We start from the raw sequence: 17,961 nt of genomic DNA, 5'->3' as shown, positions 1-17,961 counted from the left end.
TTGTTCTGAAATGAAGCCTTTACCATTAAAAAGTCAGTCAAGTGAAATGTGGGGCAAACAGAGGACGGGGGGGGGGTTGTTGTCTCACTTGAAGCGACTTTCTTGAGGGTCAAATAGCTGAAAGTATCGGAATAATAATACAACCACGACATGGCGTTACAACAATAACGTTACACATTTTTATTGCTATTGAATTAACATACATCACGCAGACCTCACAGCTAGGAGACCAGGGTTCAATTCCACCCTCGGCCATCTCTGTGTGGAGTTTGCATGTTCTCCCCGTGCATGCGTGGATTTTCTCTGGGTACTCCGGTTTCCTCCCACATTCCAAAAACATGCTAGGTTAATTGGCGACTCCAAATTGTCCATAGGTATGAATGTGAGTGTGAATGGTTGTTTGTCTATATGTGCCCTGTGATTGGCTGGCAACCAGTAACAGGGTGTACCCTGCCTCTTGCCCGAAGACAGCTGGGATAGGCTCCAGCATCCCCCGTGACCCTCGTGAGGAAAAAGCGGTAGAAAATGAATGAATGAATGAATTAACATACAGTGAAAAAATGTGGATTAGATAATTGGAGCGGTGGATGGTTGTCATAGTGATGTGCAGCCAGTAGAGCCTGCTGCCAATAACGGTCCTCAGAAGTGTAATTCCTGCTTAATTGCCCCATTCATCCATCTCTCAATAACAGGGGGGGGGGCTGAGCGAAGCAAATTAATAATGAGTCTTTATTCTCTTGTGTGCCGTTAACAAAAATCACTCTTAATAATCACCCACTTGTTTTGTCGGTCACATCTGTTGGTTCCCAGTATGAATACTGTTATTCTACTGGTAAAGATGTTCCTGTGGTGGCTGAGCTGCACAATCACGTTTCTCTGTTGTCCCAGGAGGAGCAACCTGGAATCAGGTTTGGCAGGTATACACACCAGGGAAAGGACAAATGCTGTTGAAGGACTTCTGTAATTTTTGTTGATATGGTTAACTGTTGACTCAATTCTCATGTTTTTTTCCAGACAATTTCCTTTCACTAATTCATTCATTCATTCAGGCATTGTCCTTTATACAATTACATGTACTTGTTAAATGTTAAAGCCCTGATTTACGAGTTTTAACTCAAAACAATCCTGTTCCTGCAAAGTGTTTTGATATGGCGGCCAGACTTTTGTTTCCGTGGCTCCACAGAGTTTCCATAGGTACCAGCAGACATGCTACCACCATGCACACTTGTTTGTTTTTCCCAGGCATGACCCCCAGACCTTACTAGGTCACAGAGTACTTGGTTAGGCATGAAAGTTGACTTGATTACAAGTCAAAGTTAGCGTCTGACTCAATTTACCGTAGGTCTCTGATTAACAGTGTGCTAATAATGTTGTGTGTTGCTGGGGGGTCATATGCGTGACTAGAGTGCAGATTATTTTCCTTTTTTGCTGCTCCTTGTTTGGAGAGCTGCAGTGCACAACACAAAAACATAATAAGTAGTGATAGCAGGAGTCCTGTTGATTCATTTTGCACACTGTACTGCTATCACTATCATTGGTGATGCTATTCATTTCATTCATTCATTCATTTTCTACCGCTTTTTCCTCACGAGGGTCGCGGGTGGTGCTGGAGCCTATCCCAGCTGTCTTGGGGCGAGAGGCGGGGTACACCCAGACTGGTGGCCAGCCAATCACAGGGCACATATAGACAAACAACCATTCACACTCACATTCATACCTATGGACAATTTGCCTGGCATGTTTTTGGAAGGAAGCCGGAGTCCACGCATGCACGGGGAGAACATGCAAACTCCACACATATAGGCTGAGGGTGGAATTGAACTCGGGTTTCCTAGCTGTGAGACCTGCATGCTAACCACTCGGTCCGCCATGCCGGCCAATAACTAATATATTAATTTATTCATTTTCTACCGCTTATCCTCACGAGGGTCGCGGGGGGTGCTGGAGCCTATCCCCGCTGTCTTGGGGTGAGAGGCGGGCTACACCCTGGACTGGTGGCCAGCCAATCACAGGGCACATATAGACAATCATTCACACTCACATTCATACCTGTGGCCAATTAACCTAGCATGTTTTTGGAATGTGGGAGGAAACCCACGCATGCACGGGGAGAACATGCAAACTCCACACAGAGATGGCCGAGGGTGGAATTGAACCCTGGTCTCATAATAAGTAGTGGTAGCAGGAGTCATTCATTCATTCATTTTCTACCGCTTTTTCCTCACGAGGGTCGCGGGGGTGCTGGAGCCTATCCCAGCTGTCTTCCGGCGAGAGGCGGGGTACACCCTGGACTGGTGGCCAGCCAATCACAGGGCACATATAGACAAACAACCATTCACACTCACATTCATACCTATGGACAATTTGGAGTCGCCAATTAACCTAGCATGTTTTGGAATGTGGGAGGAAACCGGAGTACCCAGAGAAACCCACGCATGCACGGGGAGAACATGCAAACTCCACACAGAGATGGCCGAGGGTGGAATTGAACCCTGGTCTCATAATAAGTAGTGGTAGCAGGAGTCCTGTTGATTTATTTTGCACACTGTACTGCTATCACTATCATTGGTGATGCTATTCATGTATCCATTTTATATTAATCTAGATCTTTTCCACCCTTATTTGGTTCATTTTCACATGCAAACATTAAATATGATGACTATAAAACACAAAACATTTGTAGTTTCATTCTGTCCTAAGTTCTGTTTTTTTGTCCGCTTTTCACTTCCTGTAATTGCACATCCTGTAGTGGGGTGTCTCGGCTCTGTTACTCACTCACAGGGCTAGGGAAATGACCTTTGGATGCCTGGCTACTTCTTTAAAAATGTACATGTGCCATCTAACCCGCTTGCACGCAAACTCAGTCTGAGAAGATTAAAATATCGTCAATCAGATACCAATCTGGAGCTCGGTCCGCTGCCTCAGGCCGATTGACACGATCGATGCAGTGACTCTCCGCTCAGCATAATCCCCAAAACACATACTCAGCCCAAGGTCATGCACTTCCTGTGTTGTCATAGTGTTGAGAAGATCTGTGCGTGCTTCGTTAAGATGAAACTCATCTTTATCATTCTTCATGTTCCATCTCAGACCTTGCTCCAGCCTCCCAGCAGTACCAGTGTGGGTCAGCGGACTCCCTGTGTTCTCCACGGCTGCTAAAAAAGGGACTATGTCACGAGAAGCCTGCCATCAAGCCGTGGCACCAGCCGTCCACATCGCCCAGGCCGTCGGCAGCACAGAAACCTCAAGGTATCAAGGCTGTTCCTATTATTGCACACCGCCATTTTACAGCCTGATCCTGTGTTGTCATTTATTCTTCTCTGACACACTCTCTCATGTGATAAAAAAAAAGTACATGTCAGCTCACTGCCCTCATGCTGTCACTCAAATTGCTCACTAGGTCGCCTCCTCTCAAGCTGCTGCTTTAAAAAGCAGGCCAGAGGCTCCTTGGGGATTGTGTTGCGGCATCTTTGATGAATGCTAATTATGAACATGTGTTGTGTTGGGGGAATTTTGGGAGAACCAGAGTAGCGCTGTAGTATTGTAGTATTCATACATGGCTTGCTTAATGATATGTTAGCAAATTTAGCATGACTAAAATTGGTGGAAGTTTATTTTATTTAGTTCCAGGTGATTGACGGGCCAATATGTGGAATTATGACATTCATTCATTAATTTTCTACCGCTTTTCCTCACGAGGGTCGCGGGGGTTGCTGGAGCCTATCCCAGCTGTCTTTTGGGCGAGAGGCGGGGTACACCCTGGACCGGTCGCCAGCCAATCACAGGGCACAGGAATTATGGCATAATACCGATAAATGCAATAATATTAAAACATAGCTTCGATAACCGAAAAAAAAGTGAGATTACTCGTACTGTGAGCAAATCAAGCGCTCCTTTTCTCTGACCTGTCGTAACTTCCCCTGAGCTCACTGATAATAAAAAAAAAACAAAACATGCTGTCGATTGTGTAGGACATTTATTCAAACAATCAAACAATTTCGGGCCACCTGAAACTCCAGCATCGTAATGATGTCCGGGGCTTGTTCCTATCGCTTCCGTGTTTGAAAACTCCAAAAAAGTTTTGCCAGAGACAACCATTTTTAAAGACTTTTGTCGCCACAGTTTGTACTTCAGAACTGATGTTATTGTTTTAATATTTTGTTAACCATTGTGATGTCATGATCAGTACAAGTACAGTTTGTTAAATCCAACTTTTAACATACAGTTAAATCTAAATGTAAAAAATAATATCAAAAGTTATCAGTATCGCATCGGTCTTGAGAAGCAGCAAGTTACCGCATTGGTATTGGCTTTGAAAAAAAAATTTTGCATTTTTTTTTACATTTACAAATACACTTTGTCAGCAACAGCATTCATACAGCATATGCAAATATATGCAATATATATAAGTGTGTATAGAGAAGCATTAGCAACGTACACATGCTTTACATAGTACAGTCTGCATCGTTTTCAGTGGACTACACTGGACTACAACTCTTGAGGAACTGTGGTGCTGCACACACACACACACACACACACACACACACACCAGTATCCTGTTCTGAAATAAGGAAGTCGTCAGACTGCTGAAACTCGCTGTAGTTCGACACTGCTATTATTTGTGAGTGTTCATCTCACGTGTGGATCTTATGGATTAGACCATGGAAGTTTTCTCACTCTGATTTTGAAATAATCCACGCCTGCAGCCTCAAGTTTGTGAGTCACTCGCTGTGCTTGTTTTGCTTTATTTTTTTGACGTATGCTTCTCTAGTGCCCCCTAAACCTGCACATCTGCTCGCTCTCGGGCAAGACAAGAAACCCAAGAGGATACCTCCAGCACCCTGCAGGCCTTTGCCAGCACCTCCTACTTCACCTAAACCCAAGCCCAGTGCTGTGCCACCTATTCTGGGGGCAGCACCGCCACAGCGGGAGGTTCAGAAAGTGGGGCTGCTCATCGAAAGGTTTGAAAATTCAAGGTGAGAATTAAAAAATGTATGAAATGATATATAACATACATTGTTTTGCATCCTGTCTTATTGTACAATGTTATTTATTTCTTCTTAGGGTCCCCATCTTGGGGGTCCTCCCCCGCCCCCACCTGCACCTGGGTCTTAGAATGGACACTGCATCTGACATCACCTCCACCTGTGGCCAGGACACCTCGATGAAGGTTCTGGAAGACCCTTGCCCTGTGGAAAAACTTGGACCATGTACCTCTGAAGGATCAGATGATGCAACCGAACTGTCCTGCCTGGCATCCATGCACATCGACGGCTCCGATGACACACCTTTGGATGTGGAGGTCGACATCACGCACGGCGATGGTTGCCTTGACGACGTCTCCTCTCATGAGCTCTTAGACAATCCGGACTCCTCCGAGCAGATGAAGATTCCAAACCGGGACAGTGGTATTGACAGCCCGTCGTGCGCCGCGGAAGGCGAAGCGTTCCCTAATGAGGACGCCATCGATGAGGAGGATCATTACGATAGTGTCACGGAAACGGAAAGCGTGTCCTGTTGTGTTAACCTGAGCAACAAACGAGACTCGACTCAGGATGAGGACAGTGACTTAGACGAGGGCAGTGGCGGAGAGGTCAATTCTCTGACTGACACACAAAGCGGTTATCTGGCGGACGCACACTCGGAGGCCCACAAAGTGAGTATCGACATTACATGTTTCAGTCTCGTTAGTTGGAACCTGGAACTTTGGTACCTGAATTATCTTTGCATCAAATATAATAACATTTATTCATTCATTCATTTTCTACCGCTTTTTCCTCACGAGGGTCGCGGGGGTGCTGGAGCCTATCCCAGCTGTCTTCGGGCGTGAGGCGGGGTACACCCTGGACTGGTCGCCAGCCAATCACAGGGCACATATAGACAAACAACCATTCACACTCACATTCATACCTATGGACAATTTGGAGTCGCCAATTAACCTAGCATGTTTTTGGAATGTGGGAGGAAACCAGAGTACCCGGAGAATACCCACGCATGCACGGGGAGAACATGCAAACTCCACACAGAGATGTGCCGAGGGTGGAATCGAGCCCTGGTTTCCTAGATGTGAGGTCTGCGCGCTAACCACTCCTCCACCGTGCCGCCAATATAATAACAGTTCATTCATTCATTTTCTACCGCTTTTCCTCACGAGGGTCGCGGGGGGTGCTGGAGCCTATCCCAGCTGTCTTCCGGCGAGAGACGGGGTACACCCTGGACTGGTCGCCAACCAATCACAGGGCACATATAGACAAACAACCATTCACACTCACATTCATACCTATGGACAATTTGGAGTCGCCAATTAACCTAGCATGTTTTTGGAATGTGGGAGGAAACTGGAGTACCCGGAGAAAACCCACGCATGCACGGGGAGAACATGCAAACTCCACACAGAGATGGCCGAGGGTGGAATTGAACCCTGGTCAAATATAATACAGTTAAGGTCAAAATAAGACATCATTATAACATAAAAGCGATTAGAATACTTTGAATATAATTGCAACCCATTTGACTCATCCTGCCAGTAATAACATTTCCTCTAACACTGCACTGGGAGGAGGGGGGGGGGGGTCTATTATTATCCCAGCCTGAATAGACATCTTCAAAGAATACTTCTCATGAAACGTTATACATTATGACAGCCTCAGTTTGCCGATCGACTCGACTCTAAAAGCAGCTCCGCTGTTACATAAAGAGATGAATACCTGCCCCAAAGCGGTAATAGGAGCTTTGCGATGGACGCTGTATGAAAGACTCCCTGCATCTGAGCTGAAGTTTCACTTTTCTCTTGTCCTTCAGCTCCGCTATTGATCGTAAACAAAACACTTGCATCGGGTGTATTGCATAAGGACGGTGAGGTTAGACAAAGCTTAAAGCGATTGTGTTCATCTCTCGACATTTCCGTGAATAGGTGTGGCCATATTTTTGTGAAGCTACGGCTGACATTGTGGAGGATGTGGCTTTGGTTAGTGATGTGTTTTGCACAATGAAACAATTGGACTGCTTATCAGAATGTGTGTTGGTACTGCCTTCCCTGAGACAGTTTGGGGATGCTAAGGGATTAAAAATGAGTCTCGATATAGGGTAGAAAAGGGAAAGTTATCATTTTAAGCAGGAGCACAAAAGTGAAAGATAATAGAGGAAGTAGGGCATCATCAGCATCAAGGTTTTCCTGCATTTAAAGGTGCAGAAAATAGAACTTGTCATTTCTAATAGTCTATACCAGGGGTCTCAAACTCAATTTACCTGGGGGCCACTGGAGCTAGGGTCTGGGTGAGACTGGGCCGCATCAGGTTTTCAAAAAAAAACCGCATTTATTAAAAACAGAAAAATGAATAAACTTTGCTTTGGTTCCGATTTTCTGCAAGAAAAGCTCTGATAAAACATTCCACTGTTCTCAAATATCTTAATTTTTATTTTTCTACACAAAACAAGATGAAAAATAAATAAACAAGTCAAGAATAAAGAAAATCAATCAGTAATAAATAAATATAATAATAATGATAATAAAACGGCAAACAATAAAAACTTAAGAAACCACATATAGTTGGTGGGTAGACAAATTATTGTTTTCAGATTAAAATTAACAAAGCATTATTAGAGCCCTGTAGACATGACAAAACACGACTATAGTCACATTTATACTCTTTTCATTTACAACATATTGCGCAACTGCAGGGTCTTGAGACACATGCTAACTCGCAAACTAGAGAGCTAGCGACCTAAACGGTAGCCTTCGAGGTATTTCCTTTAAACTTAAATAGACAAAAACTTACCACTTCCACGCGGATAGGGAGGATAACTATTAACAGTTATTTAACCTTTAACATGAACATTAATCAAACGTAATAATTTTTTCTTGGTACATGATACCATACAGCATCCATATCAAACTTAAACTTTCATATCAAGGCGGGGGCCTCAAACTAGTGTCCTGCGGGCCACATTTGGCCCGCGGGCCGTGTGTTTGAGACCCCTGGTCTACACACAATTTGTGAGTGTGCATGTCTGGTGTCGAGACAAGTGTTTATATGTGTTTGTGTGTGTCGTATCCATCAGTGCTCAGAGGCGCAGAGGCTGCTGAACATTGCCAAAGAACTTCTCCACACTGAAGAAGCCTACGTCAAAAGGCTGAACCTCCTCGACCAGGTAAAGGACGGAAGTCTCGTTTCTCCCAGATGTTGCTTTTGTAAACATCATGGTGTGTTTTCGGTCCAAATTTCAATATCCTAACCGTGCCAACGGTCTTAGCGATTGAGATCAGGCTTGAGCCGGATTAAATAAGTGCTCCGTGATCCGTAGGACAACAACATTCCTTTATGAATTATTGTGTGTAAGTCAAAGCCGTGAGAGAAAAGAACGGACTGATGTCTGACCATGCATGTAATTGTACACCGTCGCCGTAAATCCAAGCTGAGTGATACATGTGAGATACATGTAGACATGTACAAATGTGTGCAAATCCCTAGATTAATGATGGATTAAAGATTTGTGTCTCTTGAATGTTAGCAGGGTTTATAATTAGAAGGCAGAAAAAAAAAAGAGACAATGGTGTCTAGTGACGGATGATGAGAAGCGACGTTTATTTCCATGCTATTAAAAGGCACATTAGGAGAACACTGATCACTCTTGTATTTGGAATAAAATGTGTCTTTATAACAGATTTCAGCATGAACCAAATGTGCAATTTTGACAAATCACATGTAGGTAGTAAGTTCAACATAGGCATTTCTAAAAATTTAATTATTAAATTTAAAAAATTAAATTAAATTTAAAATAAAATAATTATTAAATAAAATAATTATTAAATTATTATTATTATTATAAATTATCTAAAATTAAATTAAATAAAAAATGTCAAAAATTAGTTTTACCCCCAGGTTGAGATTTTGACATGTTTGCCGACCTTCACATGTTCGTGATCAGAGCTTTTGTCCTTTCTAATCTGTATATACTTAGTTATGACCCTGTCACCATGCGGCCACGGTACTTCCTAGCGTTCCCGCTCGCAGTGGTCACGCCACATTCATGTGACATTGATTGTTTTCCATGGAAATGTTTGTGCAGATCCATTACTGTGCCTCTGGCCATGCAAATACAAGGTTCTGAAAGTAATTAAACAAAGCAGATGTATTCCTAATCTGAGCTTGAATTTACAGCAAGGGGTGGGCAAACTACGGCCCCGGGGGCCACGTATGGCCTGGCAAGTATTTGAATACGACCCGCCCGTTCTTTCCAAAGTATTTAATTTAATTTTGATGGTTTAAGTAGTTTTTTTTTGTCATCAATTTTGTTATTTGATGTGGTCGGCTGTTTACAAAGTGCTCCTGAAAAAGATTTACACAAAATAATAATAATAATAATAATACATTTTATTTGTATAGCGCTTTTCAGAGTACTCAAAGACCGTTTACATTAGAGAAAAATAAATAAAAATAGAGTTGAGTAATAACAGAGTAAAAGATGCATTAAAATACAATATCCAAGCATTCATTCAGAGCTAAAACAAGGCTAAAAGCGGGACGGAGTGCAGCAGTCGGGTATAAAAAGTTAGACATTAAATACGGATTTACAGGACACTGGAATGGCATGAGCAGACACGTTTAAAAAATTAATTATACATTATATTATATATGAAATATATATTAAATTATGTTAAAGTGGATAAAAATGTATATTTTTGAATTCACAATACACAATAACAATTCTAAATACATAAAATATACATATTAAAGTTTGTTTTTTTTTAATTGGATTTAAATGGGTGGGTTTTTAGTTGTTTTTTGAAGGAGGGAAGGTCGGGGCAAGCACGGAGTGAATGGGGCAAAGAGTTCCAGAGGGTGGGGGCAGCAATGGAAAATGCTCTGTCTCCCCAAAACACGCTCTTTTACAGATACAATACTTCCAAGTAGACTGTTACGTGTAAAATATATAGTCTGGCCCCCGATAAATTTTGTTAAAGCAATGCCCACCCCCGATTTACAGGTTAGCATGTCCTTGTCATTGTCAGCTTCACAATCATAACAATGCAATACTAGCTTGTATACCACATTACAACCTTGCTTTTAGTGGCCTATAATTATGGGTGGAACAGCCAGGACACTTCTCATGGGGTGTCAGCACCCACGTGTGTGCTAACATCCTATTTTTTTTGTGTGTGTGTGTTTTTTTCCTGCAGGAATTTTGCACTAAGCTCACAGAAGCTGGAATCCCTCAGGACGTCATTACAGGGATCTTCTCCAACATCTCCTCCATCTACTGCTTCCATGACAAGTTCCTGCTTCCTGAGCTCAAGACACGCATCACTGATGAATGGTGTGGAAGGAACCGTTGTCCCTAGAACGCTACTTCATTATTCATTATACTATACTTTATATTATATCTGATTGAATGGTATATTAGCCATACCAAGCAGGTTTAAGGAGAAAATAAATGTTTTTTTTTTCTTCTGAACAGTGCATGTAATATGGCTAGTTGAACAGTGGCATGCCATATTTTGATCAATGTCATGCTAATATAATTCTGGTTAATGTTTTTTTAATCAACCTTTAAATGTGTTTTTTTTTCTTCCCCACAGGAACTCCAATCCTCGTATCGGGGACATCCTCCAGAAACTGGCACCTTTCATGAAGATGTACGGAGAGTACGTGAAGAACTTTGATCGAGCGATGGACTTGGTCAATACGTGGACTCAGCGGTCTTCCCAGTTCAAGAGTGTAGTCCAGAATATACAAGTAAGTGGGTATTGTATTTAGCATAAACCATCACATTACTGTTAATATGAGAATTTTAGTGCTACAAAGTCACTTTTTTTTAAACGTTTCAAACAGAAACAAGACGTATGCGGGAACTTGACACTGCAGCACCACATGCTGGAGCCGGTCCAAAGGATTCCTCGGTATGAGCTCTTGCTCAAAGACTACCTGAAGAAGCTACCTGATGATGATCTTGACCGAAAGGACGCTGAAAGTGAGTTTGTCCTTTAGTTTCAGGGGGCCTGGGAGAAAATGGGCGCAGCGGTCTTGAGTCTTCCGGGAAGGTCAACTCATTCTTGCATCCTAGTGTCCTGTTACAAAGTTCAGCCCTTTGTTTATGTCGTTTATAGGGTTTCAGCCATCAGCGCCACATTCCCGTGTAGTTCATCACAGCAGTGTTGCTGGCAACTTCTGTTAGTTTGTTATTAATTTGATGCCTTCTTTTTTTCAACAGAGGCATTGGAGTTAATCTCTACTGCAGCAAATCACTCCAATGCAGCAATTAAGAAAATGGTAAGACTTTTTATTTATATATTATGGAATACTCATGTGATGCATTGCTGGTACTGCACTGTTGGTGCAAGTGCTGATCTGAGGGAGTGAAGTTAGCTCAGACAGGAAGTTGCTGTTTCCTGCCTGCGGATATCTGACTTGTCTTTCTGTAACACTCATCGTCTTCATCGCTTTCCTCTGTCTGACTCGTATTTCTTACTTCCCTGAATCCACCAAATGTGGTCAAATGATCAATAAAGGAAATGTAATATCTGTTTTATTTTTTGCCTCATCTCAGAGCCCACCTGTGTTTTGATACAATAGCACCCTCTGGTGGTTTGTTTTTTTTGCAGGAGAAGATGCACAAGCTGCTTGAGGTTTATGAGAGGCTGGGAGGAGAGGAGGATATTGTGAACCCCGCCAATGAGTTCATCAAGGAAGGACATATCAAGAAGATGTCAGCCAAAAACGGAACAGCACAAGACCGATACCTCTATTTGGTGAGAGGAATGTTAGACGGATGTCCGTGGATGATACGGGAACTGTTTGTCAACTGTTGTTTTTCTCTCCCTTACAGTTTAACAACATGGTGCTATACTGTGTGCCTAAACTAAGACTGATGGGGCAGAAGTTCAGCGTCAGGGAGAGGATTGACATTGCTGGCATGGAGGTGCTCTTTTTTTTTTTTTTTTTTTTTTAAGTAATTGGGAATTCAAACCATATTGTCTGTGTTTTGGCCTCAGGTGCAGGAGAACGTGAAGCAAAATCTTCCTCACACTTTTGCAATTATTGGCAAACAGCGTTCACTTGAACTTCAAGCCAGGTAAAGAATGTTAATCTGTATTAACAACATCTATTTAATCAAAAATAAGATAGGTAGTCCATGTCAAAATGTTCTGGTCGACAAATGACGTGCTCAACATAGAAATCCAAAAGCCCAAAAAACACATTTTGGGTGCAGATATCATTGTGTTGATAACAACCTGCAAGTGGAAGCAAAATAATTTCATGATTTTGTTTTTCCTCATAGGACAGCTGAGGAGAAAGAAGATTGGATTCAGGTAACCATAATACTTCTTATTAAAACACGGCTCATTTCCATGGTAGCATCACACCGCAAATACCGTGGGCATTATAATATTTCATATTGCATTGACGAAAGTAACTAGCAGCGTGACGTCAACATTGTGTGTATTCAAACAAAGCAACATAATGGTGAATGCTCTTGCACAATATGTGTGTGTGTGTGTGTGTGGGTGTGGAAAAGGAAAATGATTTTGCTCGTAAATTTGGGGTCTGTCCCGTTTAGAATTCGGACTTAATTAAGAGAATGCAATTAGAAAAGGATTCCTGCCCACCCACACTGTGTTTGGGAATTATACTCCCTGTTAGAGCCCCTCTATAATGGTCCATTTAGCTCATTATAGCAGGGGAAGCTGATTATGGGTTTCACAGGCTTTTGATGAGGAGGTGGTCTTTTTTCCAAAGAGGGGTCAGTTGAAACTAATCAAGAACGCTGACAGTGGAAGGGAAGCCAATTAATCTATAATAATAATCTATAATAATAATCTATTGGTAAATCCATCTCTGACTGTGTCATCAGGATTGTTGATACAGCTCTAAACAGATGCATTTTGCATCATCATCATCATCATCATCATCATCATCTGCTCCTCATATCTTCAGGTGATCCGAGCCACAATCGATCGACACAAGCAAAACAGCGAAACCTTCAACAAGGCTTTCAACAATTCCTTCTCACGGGAGGATGACCACGCTCCCGAATCGCCTGTAAGTTCCTTTCAATTGTATGATTGATCAGTGATGGTCGAGTGATTAGCTTGGAGACCCGGGTTTGATTTACCCGCTCAGGCATCTCTGTGTGGATTTTGTATGTACTCCGGTTTGCCTCCCACATTCCAAAAACATGTGCCGACTCCAAATTGTCCATAGGTATGAATGTGAATGGTTGTTTGTGATTGGCTGGCGACCAGTCCATGGTGTACTTTGATAGCTGGGATAGGCTCCAGCACACCCGCGACACTCATGTGGATAATCAGTACAAAATGAATGCAGGAATGAATGGCTCAATCATCACTTTCACATGAAAACAGGACATGTCCTCGGAAGATAGGTCATATGGTCACCCATATTTATCATAATCTCCATGTATGGTTATGAATCATTAACACAGCACAGCACTTAAAGAGGTTCTTTCAGGCCTAGTCCACCACAACTCTCTCTCCTGTGACCTTATAAGGAGAACCCAAGTCATAGTTCCTATGGATGTGCTTTGACCTACTTTATGTGGAGTTGGGCTCTTTTTGTGTGTTTATCCTGACACCTGGTGGTAGAGATGTATCACTGCAAGGGGAAGATACTCACCATGTGCTTTGTCATCTCCAGAGTCCCTGGTCCAACACATCCATCGATTCAGATGGTGAAAGACTTCACGAGAGGGTAGGATATATCACCATTCACACTTGGTTTGTTATGTTGTCCAGAACTGGATGGAAACTTGTGTTTTTTTCTTTCTGCAGAAGAGTTCAAGAAAAAAGGACAAAGAGAAACAGACCTGTAAAGGCTGCAATGAAAGTTTCAATTTCACTAAGCGCAAACACCACTGCAAGTCCTGCGGAGGGGTGAGCACGGATGGGATTATGGTGTAATGCAGAAATAGAACAGTGTACAACGGTGCCACAACTCACTACTTCCTGTGCTGTCCTGCAGGCCATCTGTGCAAAGTGTTCCAAAACGTTGGACAACAAAACAAGTCGAATGTGTCCTGAGTGTTTTGAAGCCAGTCTCAGTTTGGAGAATCTTGGTGGCGTTGAACAGAAGAAGAAAGCAGCACCTGAGGTGACATAAGAGAAATATAAATATAATACGCATCTGCAAATAATTAAACAAAAGCCTCAATTGGCATGGTTGTATTGATGTGTTCTGATGTTTTTAAGCTTTTAACTCAGCTTTTAACTCCAGTGTTATGTTTTTATCTTTTTAGTCCTATTTTATGCTTTATGCTTATGCTAAGTCTGGAGTCTAAGACTCTTTATGACTTTAACTATGTAATGTCCCTCTGATGTACTTGTTCCTGATCCTATCCATCCTGGTCACTCCCAATGAGTCCTATTTTTAGTCCTATTTCATACTCTTAGTCTTATAGCTTTTAAATCCAGTGTTTCCTCGGGGGCGGGGGGTCCTCCACACTGGGGGCTGTGTAGGGTCTGCTGAGGGGGTGCCATCCTTGGGTCCCTTCGACCCGGCTGGCTGGGGGTTCCTCCCTTTTAATGTGGGGGTCCACCCGTCTGTCGGAGTCGGGGGGGCCCGGGTGCTGGTCCCCCAATGGCACGGCCTGCGGCTCCTCCCAGTGTGGTCGGCCCCAAAGGTGGCGTTTTTTTGATGCTCTGTGCCATGCCATGTCCTCCCTATTGTGTGTGATTGTGTGTCTAGTATGGAGGGTGGGAAGGAGGGGCTTTCTTTTGTTTCTTTGTTTTTTTCCTTTTAATTGTGGTAATTGTTTTAATTCTGTAAAGCACTTTGTGTTGCATGTCTTTTGCAGGAAAAGTGCTATACAAATAAAGTTGATTTGATTTGATGTATCTGGACTCAACACATACTGTGTGATCTCCTTTAGAGGCAAACATCACTGACGGGGGAGAACTGCCTGTTGTGTGGGCACATGCAAGTGCAGGAGAAAGGGAAGAGTTGGACCAAGATGTGGGTGGCCGTCACTAAGGCGGAGCCGCTTGTGCTTTACCTGCAAAGTAGTGGCCAGGTATGCATTTAGCAGTTTTTCCTTTTAACATTACAGATTTTACACAAAAGCTAGATTTTGCATTTATTTCGCTTACTGTACCAAACTTGACTTTAAAACCGAAACATACATTGTGCTGCTTAATTGATTGAACTCTTTTTCCGCAGGAGCTCAAAGGTGCACGGGCCATTCCTCTCTTAGGGTTTGAGGTGACAGCGGTGTCGCCATCCGCAAGTGATAAGTCAGACATCAAACACGCAGTCCGACTCAGTCACGGTCAGCAAACTTTGCTCCTAAGTGTGCAAGATGCAGAACTCCAAGCCAAGTGGGTGGAGCTCCTCTCGAAAGCAGCTCGAGGAGAAACGCCAGCGGAGGTCTTGACAAATCTGACTGAACACAGGAAGAGCCAGTAGTGGACGCAGGGCTCGCTGTCCCCTTTTACCGCAATGGGCCCTAACCTTTCCCTGTGTATTACTTGAATTTGCTTTACCTTGGCACTTTTTTGCTCCCTGGACAGGACCATGCTGTCCTTCCTGTATGCCACTTCAGCCTCATCCTCACTTCCACGACTCTCCCTTGCCACCATAACCATAGGTGGACACGTTTGGAGGAAGCTTTGAAGAACTTGTCTTTTATTTGTACTATAATGGAAGGTTCCCATGTGATGTTTTTTTTAAAAGAACAAGTTCTTTGTACATTATCTTTGAAAAACATTTAAGTCTTGGTGTTTTGTTTTGTTTTCCATTATGTGAAAGTGTGTGTGTGCGTGTGTATGCGTGTCAGAACATGTGCGCCCCTCCTGTGTATATGAAGCAATTGAATGTTAAGTGTCATAAACCTGCGCCACATTTCTGTTGTTGCTGGGACACAGTAGGTATTATTGTACAGTATGTATACCAGAGTGTGATGTATTAAGAAAAAATACATTTTAAGTTAAAAAAAAACAACAAAACACTGAGATGTGTACACTTGTGGCTGGCCACCTTATGCTCACCTTTTAACAAATCCTATCACCACACCTTTGTATCCCATGCAATATTCCTTTCCTGATGAAGTATTTTTATTTAAACTTAACCAGATGATTCTTGGTCCTCATTATCTCCAGTTGTAGACATTCCACATGACTCATTTCTGTGTTTTTGTCTCAGCAACACCTGCTACTCACCCTCGGGTGATGTGATGGAGATGAAGTACTGTACTTTCAGACTCTTCTTATGCCTTCCCTTCTCTACCCTGCTATCAGCACCAGCCTTTAAGATAAAGTAGCAATGAAAAGACAACATCGGTCTCCTCTTGCATGTAAAGTCACCCATAAATCAGTAAAGCATATCAATAATAAACAATGTGGTGACTGAAGTACCACACTGTCCCAACAACATGTCAGTTTTGTTTTGTGTGTAACGGAACGGTCATTGATTTTTCCATTAGGTTCTCTTAATAGCTTGAAGTCTTCGCTATAGCTTGGATAGATGGAGAACTGGACCAGACAACTTTATATCCAGGTCGGATCATCACATTGCAGAATGATTAGACACGGAAAAAGCAATGTGTTATGAAAACAGCCTTGAACAACTTGACTAATTAATTTGTGGCATGGGTCAAGGCAAACTTTTGCTCAGATTTCAGTCTGCAGAGACACACTGGAGGACTACCAGTCGGCGGTGTCCTGAACATATCCCCAGAGAGGCGTTCCGGAGGCATCCTGACCAGATGCTCCAGTCATCTCATCTGATTCCTGTCAATGCGGAAGCATCGTTTCTCTCTGAGAGAATCCAGCCACCCTATGGCAAAAACTCATCATGAGGTTTAGACCTTGTCCTTGCAGTCGCTTTCCAAAGCTCAAGATAAGTCAATTGAGAGCTTTCCGTATCGGCTTCACCACAATGGACCAATGCAGAGTCTATTGATTGCAAGACGTCACACCTGACTGTCAATCTCACGTTCCATCCTTCCCTCACACATGAACAAGAACCAGAGGTACTTAAACTCCTCAACAGGATCTTATCCGCAAACCAGAGAACCATGGACTTGGAGGACGCTTCTCTTGGCTGCACATTGATCCAGTGAAAGTTAAAGATGAAGGTCCGATGAAACCAGCAGGACCACATCATCTGACCCAATCCTGCAACCACTATAGACTGGATCCCCAGAACTCCCCGACTGATGGTCAGCCTTGAATAAGCCCTGAGTAGACCTTACCAGGAAGGCTGGGTGTGATACCACCATAGTTGTCAGGTGTCACTGCCAATCCAGAGGCACCACTGCCAATGTCCATGCAATGTCAACCACGACACCCCCACAGCCCCCAGGGCCTTAAAGAGCTCCGACTGGATCTCATCCTCCTTTGGGGCACTGCCACCGAGGAGCATTTTGACCACTACTGGCAACCTCAGCCCCAGATATTTGAGAGCCCACCATGGAACCCCCAGGCACTGCTTCCTCATTGAAAGACGTGTTTGTGGGATCGAGAAGATCTTCGAACAACATCGCGAGTCGAGGTCAGCATCCCCACCATACACGGTGTTGACAGTTTTTAATACTAGAGTAAAGCCGCATACACCATGCAAATAATGGCTGTTTTAGATGTTTTCTGTTGCACGGTAAAAACTAGTAAATTACTGTATTACTGTTGTATTTGTGTACAAGTACAGTTGAGTTTAACTTTACTTTTTCAAGTTACAGATAAGAGGGAGTGTATGCTCTCGCACCGCAGCTGAAGAGAATGGGTGTAATGGGAAAATGGTCATTTACCATTCAAGCGTAATCCTCTTACCAGATGTTGGCTTTAGACTGACATTGTGTGTGTGTGTGTGTGTGTGTGTGTACGCATCTGTGTGGCCCAAAAATCATTTCACATTTCCAAATCACACCCCCGATGACCCGTCTCTTTCGGTGGAGTGGGATTTGGGGGATTTTTGCATTACAAATTTACATAGGTGTGCAGCCATTCTTGTC

At 43.1% G+C, this 17,961-nt stretch overlaps 1 protein-coding gene across 1 annotated transcript in view; it reads left to right on the top strand.

Annotated features, from left to right (window-relative positions):
• Positions 1–16,396, top strand: part of fgd (faciogenital dysplasia) — a 41,286-nt gene extending 24,890 nt beyond the window's left edge. The window contains exons 2-19 of the mRNA XM_058052291.1: positions 3,091–3,249; positions 4,772–4,976; positions 5,065–5,656; positions 8,062–8,151; positions 10,181–10,317; positions 10,580–10,736; positions 10,833–10,971; positions 11,212–11,270; positions 11,603–11,749; positions 11,827–11,919; positions 11,993–12,072; positions 12,280–12,310; positions 12,936–13,040; positions 13,656–13,709; positions 13,790–13,891; positions 13,980–14,108; positions 14,887–15,027; positions 15,174–16,396. Coding sequence (XP_057908274.1) covers positions 3,091–3,249; positions 4,772–4,976; positions 5,065–5,656; positions 8,062–8,151; positions 10,181–10,317; positions 10,580–10,736; positions 10,833–10,971; positions 11,212–11,270; positions 11,603–11,749; positions 11,827–11,919; positions 11,993–12,072; positions 12,280–12,310; positions 12,936–13,040; positions 13,656–13,709; positions 13,790–13,891; positions 13,980–14,108; positions 14,887–15,027; positions 15,174–15,419 — 2,666 coding nt within the window. The 3' untranslated portion in view covers positions 15,420–16,396. The remainder of the gene's footprint in view (positions 1–3,090; positions 3,250–4,771; positions 4,977–5,064; positions 5,657–8,061; positions 8,152–10,180; positions 10,318–10,579; positions 10,737–10,832; positions 10,972–11,211; positions 11,271–11,602; positions 11,750–11,826; positions 11,920–11,992; positions 12,073–12,279; positions 12,311–12,935; positions 13,041–13,655; positions 13,710–13,789; positions 13,892–13,979; positions 14,109–14,886; positions 15,028–15,173) is intronic.
• Positions 16,397–17,961: the final 1,565 nt, after the last annotated feature.

The sequence above is a fragment of the Doryrhamphus excisus genome, chromosome 16, assembly GCF_030265055.1.
Source record: "Doryrhamphus excisus isolate RoL2022-K1 chromosome 16, RoL_Dexc_1.0, whole genome shotgun sequence".
NCBI classification, from domain to species: Eukaryota; Metazoa; Chordata; class Actinopteri; order Syngnathiformes; family Syngnathidae; genus Doryrhamphus; species Doryrhamphus excisus.
Note: the sequence above shows the minus strand (reverse complement) of the source record. Positions and strands in the feature narration are given on the sequence as shown.